Here is an 11,369-nt window from a genome sequence, read left to right as displayed (position 1 = left end):
TAATTGCACGAGAAGGGGCTTTTAAAATCTGTTTTATTTGTTTATGTACCCCATGCCTAGAGCAATGTCCGGCACATAGGAAGCTAATATTTGCAGATAGAGTGAATGGAAGGTTCGGTGTTGATGAGAATTGCCAGGTGCCAGCAATCATTTAGGGGTGTTTAATGCATAGTACGCATATAATCTCTGACAGCAGAATGTTTCCTTTGTCCTCCTGTGAGCCGGGTTCCGTTTATTGCCTTGATTTCATTTTCGCCTGCCTGCCATACCCGGGAGCCATTTCTTATTTCCGATGTTAAGGCATTATGGAGCCATATAATACATTCAACTCACCTGCAGTAAACACAGTCTATTATACAAAAGGCTGTTTTATCCCCTACCGCGTTCTGACCCGGTAGGTGCCCGATTTCCAATATCACAGCTGAGGCAATGGAAACTCAGAGAGGCTAAGCAACTTGTTCAAGGTCACACAGCTCCCACATGGCAGAGCTGGTCCCCAGAAGTCAGGTTCAGAGCGTTCTCCTCACGGTGTGCTTCCTGTGCAGTGGCTGTTGGCAGTCTGGGCTTGGACGTGCCTCCCAGAAGGTGTTTGACTGGGAAGCCCCTTGGCTGGCGGTGGGGGGCAGGGGCGGGGAACGGCTGCCTCACCCTCACTCACCATGAAGCTTTTCTGTTTCTCATGCTCTGGCCCAAGCCTGGTGCTGTAGGAAGGGGACACAGTCAGGAGACAGTGTCGCTAACCAGCCCAGTGACCTTCAAGCAAGCCACTTAGCTACTCTGAACCTCAGGTTCCTTTTCAGAACCCTGAGGACACTTTTGCAAAGCACCTCAAAGGCTCCCTGCAGCCTTAGCAACCCAGCACTCCTACAGGCACTTTGGATTTTGCGCTTAAAAGGTCAGTGGTGCCCACAGTTTGGGCTTGGATTAGATCGACTTGTTTCTCCAGCACAAGCTTCCAGGGTGGTTTCGTGATGCTGGGCGGGGTCCCATTGCGCAGGAGGGCAGCCCAGCCCCTGCTGGGGAGGCCTCTAGGGGTTGAGTGGGGGCAGAGAAGCAGTCTCAGCAAGATGTGGCCAAGGCTCCAGGAGAGGCGTGGCCTGGGTCTGTGGGCCCCAGAGGAGGGAGTGGAGGAGACGGTTCGGGAACTCACGGTCCCAGCTGTCGGGACAGAACACCCAGAAGACACTCCAGCTGATCTTTTTTCCCCCGACTGTTTTGACACATTGCTGTTTTCCACCATGTACATAAAGAGGGCCTCTTGTGTTCCATGATCTGCCCTTGGGAACTTACAATGTTTTTCGAAACAACCATAATTTTTTCATCAAAATATTTTTAGGGGTGCCTGAGTGGCTCAGTCAGTCGGGTGTCCAACTTTGGCTCAGGTCATGATCTCACAGTTTGGGAGTTCAGTCCCCACATCAGGCTCTGTATTGACAGCTCAGAGCCTGGACCCTGCTTTGGATTCTGTGTCTCCCTCCCTCTTTCTCTCCCCCACTCATGCACGCGCGCGCGCTCTCTCTCTCAAATAAATAAATATTTAAAAAATTAAAATATTTTTATTTTTTTAACGTTTGTTTATTTATTTTGAGAGAGAGAGCATACAAGGCAAGGGAGGGGCAGAGAGAGAGGGAGAGAGAGAATCCCAAGCGGGCTCTTTGCTCTCATTGCAGAGCCTGACACGGGGCTCCACCCCACAAACCGTGAGATCGTGATCTGAGCCAAAACCAAGAGACACTCAATGAACGTAGCCACCCAGACACCCCTGAAATATTTTTATTTTTTAATAAGAGGAAGAGATATTTTTTGTTGCCCTGAGGCGGTAAAAGGCCTCAAGCATGTTTTATGCATAAAGGCCAGTGCTATTTTATAATGGCAGCCTGGAGAGAGCCTTCTGTGGTCAGGCCGCTGATCAGAGCGGGTTCGGGAGGGTTGGCGAGTAAACACGGTGTGAAAATGAGGAGTCGAGTCCAGTCAGGGTACAATCAGGAACAGGAGAGTGACTCTTCACACACATGGCGATCTCATGGGTCCCATTAAGACCAGGCCTCCAGGGCTAGAGTTCCTGAGCCAAATGGCCATCTTGGCAGCTGTGATCCTGTTCAGCATTTGAACCCCTTTTTGGGTCAGTTCCCGCCATAGCCGTCTAGGGAACCACACTGGGTCATGGGCTGCTCTTCAGTTTGGAAGAAAGGTCAGACGTGTGGATGCCGAGTCTGGAGAACCAGAGTTCAAATCCTGGCGATGCGGCTTACTTGCTGTGTATCTATCCTTGGGCAAGCTCCTTAACCTCACTTCCTCACCTTTGAAATGGTGAGGAAAAGTCTCCTGAAAGTCTCAAAAGGGCTAAACGCACCAACGGGCTAAAGAGCCTGGCGCACAGCGAGTACCACGATGGTGACGTTGCCTACAGTCTTGGTTGCTATCGCCAGCAGCGTCGGGAACCTCACCATGCTGCCCCCCCAAAAGCTTCTGAAGCCCCCCCCCTCCTCTTTGAGAGGCCTTTGAGTACGCAGCCCTGGCAGAGGGTGGAAGGTGGGTGGTTTCCGAGCAATGTCCTTCCAGCAACTGTGGCCTTTGGCCTGGTCAGAGATGAGAAGCCACCCCCCCCCCCCCCGCCGTCCCCCTCATTCCTGGTCCTGTGCCCGGCCTGGAAGAAAGATCATTCATATCTTACTTTTACAAGACAGGCAGCCATTTGAAACATCCTGACATCTCCCCCAGGCAATTGGCTCATGTAAGTGTAAGGAAAATGATCGTAATGACAAATAGCAGTAAAGCTGAATGTCAGTGGCCCTGTTGGGGGTCTGTCGTTGAAGCTAAAGGCCACCCTCCATGTGCCAAAGGGAGATCTGCCAAGTCAGCCTCTCTTTTGTGAGGTTCTCTGCTGTGGGAACCAAATTGCCATCTCAGCCCCCCCCTCCCCCGCCCCCCTGCAGGGCTTGGCCGCAAGCCTCCATTGGCCCACACATCCCAGAGACACCTGCTCCCATCCACAGTGGGGACAGAAACAAGAGAGCCTCACCATCCATTCTGTGGTCTCTGAGCCTGGTGCTCAACCCAAAGCTGACTCCCTGGGCCAATAAGAGCCCAGGAACTAGAGTGGGTTGTAGGAGCCTGTGAGAGGGTGTAGACCAGCATCATCCAGTAGAAATAAAATGCAAAAAAAAAGAAATAAAATGCAAGCCAAACTGCATGTAGCAGCCAGATTCTTGTTTTGTTTTTTCTAAAGATAGATAGATAGATAGATAGATAGATAGATAGATAGATAGATGTAAGTAAGCTCTACACCCAATATGGGGCTCAAACTCACGACCCCAAGATCAAGAGGCCCATGCTCTACTGACTGAGCCAGCCAGGCGCCCCCTAGCATCCGCAGTTTTAAAAGTGAAAAAAGAAGCAGGTGAAATTAAGTCTGGCATATTTTATTTAACCCAATATCTCCAAAATACTAATGAGATATTTTACGGTTTTGGTCCCAAGTATTCAGAATCTGGTGTGTATTTTGCACCTAGAGCACCCGAGTTTGCACTAAGCCACTGAATGCTCAGGAGCCACTGTGGCTCGTGGCTACTGTACCACACAGCACAGGTGTAGACAGCTCACAGGCAGGGCAGCCAACATCCTACATCATGTGTATCTAAATGTTTATCTCCAAATGGGGCTCCCTAACACCATTTCCCTTTGGCAGTGAGATTTTGGATAATCGGAGGTATTTATTAATAGCAGCTCATCATTGAGGGGAAAAGCATGTTTCATTCTACAAATGAATTTGCAGGGCGCCTGGGTGGCTCAGTCGGTTAAGCGTCCGACTTCGGCTCAGGTCACGATCTCGCGGTCCGTGAGTTCGAGCCCCGCGTCGGGCTCTGTGCTGACAGCTCGGAGCCTGGAGCCTGCTTCAGATTCTGCGTCTCCCTCTCTCTCTGCCCCTCCCCTGCTTATTCTCTCTCTCCCTCTCCCTCCCTCTCTCTCCCTCTCTCTCCCTCTCTCTCCCTCTCTCTCCCTCTCTCTCCCTCTCTCTCTCTCTCTCTAAAAAATATAAAAAAAAAAAAACCTTAAAAAAATAAAATAAAAATGAATTTGCGATGGTAAGGTTGCACCACTGTACCTTGTAACTTAGCTCTCCGGACCTTCGCGTCTCATCGAGCGCACAAGTCAGGGCTGATAACACTGTGAGCTGCCCCGAGAAGAATTCCCGCTGAGTTCCAAATCCCAGCCTGTTATTACAGCTGAAGGCACTGCAGTATTCAGCATGACTTTGTCATCTTGGCCCCAGTTGCGGAGCTGGCGGGCTCCAGAGACTGCCAAGTGCCATCGCCGAGAAAAACGAGCCACTGGCACTTGACGTTCTGCTTTGGTAAGCCTTGGAGGAAGGAGAGGGTGTTATCAGCAGGAGTCATGAGAGTTTAATGCTGTGGAAACAGAAAATAAAAAGCAAGTGGAACCAAAGTTGATAATAAGAGTCAAGAAACAAAACAAAACAAAACAAAACCCTTCAGGGGCCTGGCTTTCAGAATTTGTGAATCATTCTGGCCAAAAACGGGGTTTCCGTACCCATGACCTCTGACAGCTTTCCAAACTCAGGTGACATTTGGTGCCACCCAGGAGAGGACTCTGGTTGGTCACATTGCTCAGATATTTGTAGACGAGAGGATATGAAATACGCCGTGACCTCCCTCACTCAGCCCCCACCATTCTGCAGCTTGATTAATTCCCACAGCAACACGGTGCCTCCGCTCTGCCTGTGTTAGAAACAGAGTAACTAAAACACTGATTCATGAAAATAGATTTCCGGGACTGGTTTTCATACAGTTGCAAGAACAAATTTTATTCAAGTGCTTTTGAAATGTTAGAGGTACAGCTACTAAAACCAGTGATTTTAAACCTCTTTAATCCTTGAAGCCCTTTGATTAATATTTTATGTGGTCTCAGTATGCGTGATTACATATATTTGAAAGCCATAAACTGTATTTTTAAAACAAAATGTCAATATTCAGGGCACCACTTACGAACTGATTGGCTTTGGGCAAGTCTCTTAAACTTTTGGCCACATCAGCTTTCTCACCTATAAAACGGGAAGAATATCATTTCTGCCGCATTGGGTTCGCCAGAGTGTTCCTAGAGCATCTGATACATAGGAGGTGCTTAGCAAATGTATGTCTTTGCTCTCCCAAAGAGCATTTCTCTTGTTGTTCTACTTGGTCAAGACAAGCGTTGATCCAGTTATTTCCTGTCTTGGAACCAGAATGACAGGCGTCAATGTCCGTCATCAGGTAACGTGTAGCAGCTCATTTTAGTAGGGCTTTTTATACCCTGTATGCGTGCAATTTCCAAGTTTTCAAAAAAGAACAAATGGAGTTTAAAAAAGAAAAGAAGGCCCCCTCATAGGTTCCTCTGGTTATCATTTTCTTGTCAAGGAAATGAGCTCTAAAGCTGCCAGATCCAAGCGCGTGTCCCGCAGTTGCCGCCCACACTGAGGCAAGCCACAAGAGCTTGTATTTCTCGTTCTACAGGGAGAAATATTGGTAATACATTAAAGACATAGAGAGGAAGAAACACACAGAAGGTTTATGTCCCAGGACATTTCATTAGACATCATGGGCCATTAAAAAAAATATCCTGGAACGTTTCAAAGGCAAATGCATATGCAAAATGGCAGAATGGTCTTGCTGAGTACCTGTTGGGACGTCTTCACCTGGAATCCTGGGGCGTGATCCATGGTGGAGGGAGGGGGCAGGGATTGTGTGCCTTAGGCAACTATACCAGTGTTTTAATAGCCTGTGAACTAGAAATTCAAATCAGTGTTACCCTCTTCCATGAGGGCAGGTCGTGGGATTATTCTCGTACTTCTGAGAGCCACAAAGATGGAGGGAGCAGTCGGGGGACAGGTCTCTGCGAGCTATCACCCCGCTCCTCACCAGCTGCCTGCATTTTGGGCATCTCATTTCATCTACTCTGATCCTTTTCCACTTATCTTGCTTAAGTATTTAAAACAAATCTGGGGCGCCTGGGTGGCTCAGTGGGTTGAGCGTCCAACTTCGGCTCAGGTCATGATCTCACACTCTGTGAGTTCGAGCCCCCCTTCGGGCTCTGTACTGACAGCTCAGAGCCTGGAACCTGCTTCGGATTCTGTGTCTCCCTCTCTCTCTGCCCCTGCCCCTCTCGCGCTCTGTCTCTCGCTCTCGCTCTCTCTCTCTCTCTCTCTCTCTCTGTCAAAAATAAATAAACATTAAAAAATTAAAAAGTAAAACAAATCTAAGATATCATGTCATTTCACCCATAAATACTTCATCTCTCATGCATTTCACTCATAAATACACACATTTCTAACCAAAAAGGACACTTCTTTTGAGTTAATCTTTTAAAAAAAAAATTTATTTAAATCCAAGTTGGTTCATGTAGAGCGTAATAATGGTTTCAGGAGTAAAATTTAGTAATTCATCACTGACATGCAACACCCTGTCATCCCAACAGGTGCCCTTATTAATGCCCATGACCCTACCCACCTCCCCTCCAGCAACCCTCAGGGGTTTTTTTCTCCGTATTTAAGAATCTCTTATAATTTGGCTCCCTCTCTTGTTTTATTTTTATTTATCTTATTTTTATCTTTTATTTTCCTTGTTTTTATCTTATTTTTCCTTTCCTCCCCCTATGTTCATCTGTTTCTTTTTTTTTTTTTTAACGGTTATTCATTTTTGAGAGAGAGAAACAGAGCATGGGTGGGGGAGGGGCAGAGAGAGAGGGAGACACAGAATCCGAAGCAGGCTCCAGGCTCCGAGCTGTCAGCACAGAGCCCGATGTGAGGTTTGAACCCAGGAACCATGAGATCATGACCTGAGCCGAAGTCAGGTGCAAAACCGACTGAGCCACCCAGGCGCCCCCTGTTTTGTTTCTTAAATTCCACATATGAGTGAAATCATATATTTATCTCTGACTTATTTCGCTTAGCATAATACACTCTAGTTCCATCCACGTTGTTGTAAATGGCAAGATTTCATTCTTTGTGATCACCAAGTAATATTCCATTGTATACTATCAACGATAGCCAAACTATGGAAAGAGCCCAAATGTCCATCAGCTGATGAATGTATAAAGAAGATGTGGTTTATATATATACATATACACACAAAGGACACTTTTTAACTAATCATCATACCATTTTTCCACCTAACAAAATCAGTGATAATTTCTTAATATCATCAAGACCATGTTTCAGTGTTCCTGATTTTTTCTTACAGTTGGTTTGGTTTGAATCAAGATTCAGACAAGGTTCAAGTATTACATTTGATCATTTTGTATCTCTTTAAAAATGTTGTGAAAAACTTCAGATACATTATCACCGCCATCATCTTTGTGACTTTTAGCAAAATTCTGTTACATAGCTTGATTATCTTATTTACCAGACCCTGGGTCTAATGGCCTCTGGCTTTTTCCGAAAATTAAATCCACCTCACTGTCCAAATATTTTTCACCAATGAGGATAATTAAACCTTCAGACAGCGCTGTGTAGTTTCTCCGGGTGGATTCAGAGGAGCTGTTCCCGAACAGGTTTTGGGCAGTGAATTCCTGGGTGGTGGTTCCTGGTGTGTCTGATTTGCAGGGCCCTCCCCGCTTAGTGCAGAAAGCTCTACGTGCTTGACGTATCTGTTCTAACACAGGCTTTTTGATCGCCAATAATTGTAATCGATGTTTGTGTTTTCCCACAGATAATCGCTTATCAGCCGTATGGGAAATCCGTGGACTGGTGGGCCTATGGCGTCCTATTATATGAAATGCTAGCCGGGCAGGTAACGGGCTGCTACGTTTTCATGCTTGTTTATTGCTGGATAACGGGAGTCTTTCAGCTCGGTTTGGGCCACATTAGCAGGACCTGGCTGCTGCTGGTCTGACTTCCCCAACCCAGGTGAAAGAGGGAGAAATCCACCCCCACCCCACCCCGCCTTGAAAGGGGGTTATATTCAGTAGGCACAGCATTCATCTCCTGGTCATAAAAACCCCACACTGAAAGCTGCAACCTGGGGCCCAGACAACGTAGCTTTCATATTGTACACAAAAGCCCCGTGGAGGACGAGAGTGGCCTCTGTAGGTTTTCAGAATCTCAACACCGGGTTAGGTTATGGGTCCCTGCACATTTGTCTGCACACATTACCCCAGCAGCTGCCCACTGTGTATCATCGCGATTGTTATCAAAGGAAGAAGACAGTAAAACTTGAAGAATAGTTTTAATAGCTCCTTCCCATCTCTCCGTATCTAACTCTCGGCAGTTCATTGTCATTTTCACAAAAGTCCATGGAGGCTGAACCTCCAGTTACAAAAAAGACAGATTAGGTTTCTCTGAGGGAGGCCACGTAGGTCAGATAAGCGGGGGGATTACTGCCTAGGCTGGCGCTCTGTAATAGATGGCCTTAATATCTGCGTCGTCGGGGCAAATCGCACTGGCCACGTTAACGAGCAACCCCAAGTCTCCGCAGTCTAACACACGACACGGATTTATCTTACATTATCCACATGGTCATTCGAGGGCAGGCTTCTTTCATTCACTGGCCCTGCCGTCTTTTAGGGGCTTACATTCCTTCAGTGACCCCCTCCTTACTCAACTGGCCAGTGAAGACAGAGAGAAGGGAAGTTGCACAGAATGTTTCAGGGGACAGGCCTGGAGGCGTGGTGCACCTCTGTCCTTCCTGCAGCCTGCTGGCCCAGACGCAAAGGGCTGGGAAGCAGAATGTGTGTACCTGTGAGCTCAGCGAGGGGAAGCAGGTCGGGTGAGCATCTATCCACCAGATCTCTGTCGTTTTACCTAAAAACAACTCTGCCCTGGGCAGCTTTTTATAATTCCCAGCACTCAAGTCCTGATGTCTGGGAGTCTGACCTTCCATAGCCAAAAGCCTTAGAGAAAATGGAAAGAAATGCCCATGGTGGGCAGCTGAGCTACGCCCAAGGAAATCTTTGAATCTTTGTTCCTTGGGATGAGGCTAGGGGGTGGGGGGAATCACCCTTTCTGGCATTTGACATCCATTGACTCATTTGTGGATTCATTCAGCATATACTTGAATGTGTACTGTGTGCATGGTTATCACTGTAAGCAGAACAGACAAGAACCCTTACCTTCATGAGGCCCCCAGTCTAGAGACAGTAGACGGGCTAAATAAGGAAAATACAGAATAGTGATAAGCTAAGAGGAAAAGTAACAAAGCAGGAAAAGAAGATGTAGTGCTGGAGGAGATGGAAATTTTATTGATGGCCAAGGAGGGCCTCATGTGTAGCTAAAGTGAGGACCAGAAAAAAGTAAAAGAATGCCCATGTGCATATGTGCAGTAAAAGCATTCCAGGAGACAGAAACAGCAAGTGCAAAGGCCCTGGGGTGGAAGTGTGTGGCCATGTTTTAAAAAAAGGACAGGAAACCACCAGTGTGTCCAGAGCAAAGTAGCCTAGAGAGGGATTGGGAACTGAGGTCTGCGAGGGAAGGGAAGCCCAGGTCTTAAGAGTATGAAAGTCATCACAGACCTTTGGCTTTCCCTCTGGGGTGGGACGCCATTGGTGACCCTTGTCTTACATCTTTTGGATCTAAAGTAGCCTCTTGGGTATTAAAAGATTCAGGGCATTAGCCTGCATTTGGTCGTTAACGGAGAAGTGATGTTAAGACTTGATTGCTAGTAAAATGGTTTGTGATTATTTAGGCTTTTAACCCCAATAAAAATATTCATCTCAGGCCAAATACCCCCCATTTTTTTAAGCACAGAAAAACAGGTTATCCAGAACCACCATCAGTGAGACAACAGCAAGGGGCCTGCCCCTTGAGTTAATTTCCCCTCTTTAGAATTCTGACAATAAAATTTGAATGATCGCCCGCCCCCAGAGTCCTGCTGTTCAAGAAGGCACAAAAAGCTGAGTTCCCCTTCTCAGTCCCACTTGAATGCTCCGACTCTTGAGTCCAGAAACAAATGCTGTTTTCACTGAGTGCCATTTGCATATGTCAACAAAAGAGATTGGGTGGGTAGAAATGGGATTTGTTTCCAAGGGCGCTGCACAAGAGATCAAATGAGCTGACTCTTGATTGGCCAGCAGGAGCCTGGCCTGCAGCAAAGTCCCGCATCCCCCCTCCCCGCCGCATCCCCCCTCCCCTCCGAGGACACACACACCAGGCCACACTCTCACCCCCATCTTCCTTCCTCGCCAAGCTGGGGGGGGGGGGGTACTTCACTCCCTAGAGGAGAGCTCAGGAATGCTGCCCTCCTGCAGGGGAGTCCCCTTGGGGGTGCATTTTAACACCCTGCGTCACTTGGGGATTGTCCCTGAGGCCCTCGAAGATGCCCTCCCCATGCTCAGTGTTTCCATAAACATTCTGGCACATTTTTGCTGTTACCCAACCTGCTTCTCAGACTCCATTAGCCTGCCTGATAGGATTCCTTCAAGTTTTCATTATCTCTGTTGAAAATGGTGACACTCTTTAAATGGGGTGTCTTAAAAGCAGCCCACATTCAGTCACAATGGCAGACTCAGCCATTGTTCCCCTGAATGCACACCGCGCCTGCCCCAAACACAGTGTTTTCATTTCAGAAACCCACTTCTTAGTCTTCCCTGTGACTCAGTGCAAATTTAAATGCATTTCTGGGCTGTGACTCAGCCCAGAAAGGATAATGAAGCCTCTGTGCCTTCATTACCCAGAGCCCCCCAAAGCAGCAGGAGCCTCCAGGCCCAGCAGAGGGTATAGATGCTGTTGTTGAAAAGTGAGATTAATTATAAAGCTGTTGATGGGGTTGTGGTCTAAATTTGTCCCCTTTCATCACAGAGGGCCAGAGATGAGCAGAAAAGATAGTTTATTGCAATTTTCTCCTCATTTGCTATGTTTATTGTCAGCAGCCAAGGGGGCAGTTAAACATAAACAGCCTGAGTCTTTCTTCAGTTCCTGGATTGCTTGATAAATATGATTACTTTCAGGCATAAACAGTATTTACCCAGCACTGTAATGAGCATATCCTAGCTTCACGCGGTCACCGGGCTTCATCATAAAGGGACCAGCCCTCTCCTCTTTAGATCCCCTCCACCAGGCTTCTTTATGGTTTGTCTTTGTTCCTAATATACCGGTAATGGGTACTTGATCCCCCAACTTCAGCCTGCCTTGTCCTTGGGTGCTCTCCCACCCCACCACTGGTCATCAGTGACCTGTAAACAAACATGGCAGGGCCCCATCAACCGCAGAACTAGGACATGATTTAGAAACCATTTTGGAAAAGAGTAAACCGTCATCCCTCACCTGTCTGTCTAAAATTCACAAATTGCAAATTGCTAAGCAGGGCACCGCTGGGTCAGAACATTTTTACACTAAGCCAAGACTTTACTTATTAACAGGTGGCTTAGCCTGAGACACACAA

The 11,369-nt window shown here is 47.3% G+C and overlaps 1 protein-coding gene across 1 annotated transcript in view; it reads left to right on the top strand.

Annotated features, from left to right (window-relative positions):
* The window catches only part of PRKCA (protein kinase C alpha), a 424,558-nt gene that overhangs the window by 386,852 nt on the left and 26,337 nt on the right, over window positions 1-11,369 (top strand). The window contains exon 14 of the mRNA XM_049637684.1: window positions 7,704-7,784. Coding sequence (XP_049493641.1) covers window positions 7,704-7,784 — 81 coding nt within the window. The remainder of the gene's footprint in view (window positions 1-7,703; window positions 7,785-11,369) is intronic.

The sequence above is a fragment of the Panthera uncia genome, chromosome E1 (assembly GCF_023721935.1).
Source record: "Panthera uncia isolate 11264 chromosome E1, Puncia_PCG_1.0, whole genome shotgun sequence".
Taxonomy (NCBI): domain Eukaryota; kingdom Metazoa; phylum Chordata; class Mammalia; order Carnivora; family Felidae; genus Panthera; species Panthera uncia.
Note: the sequence above shows the minus strand (reverse complement) of the source record. Positions and strands in the feature narration are given on the sequence as shown.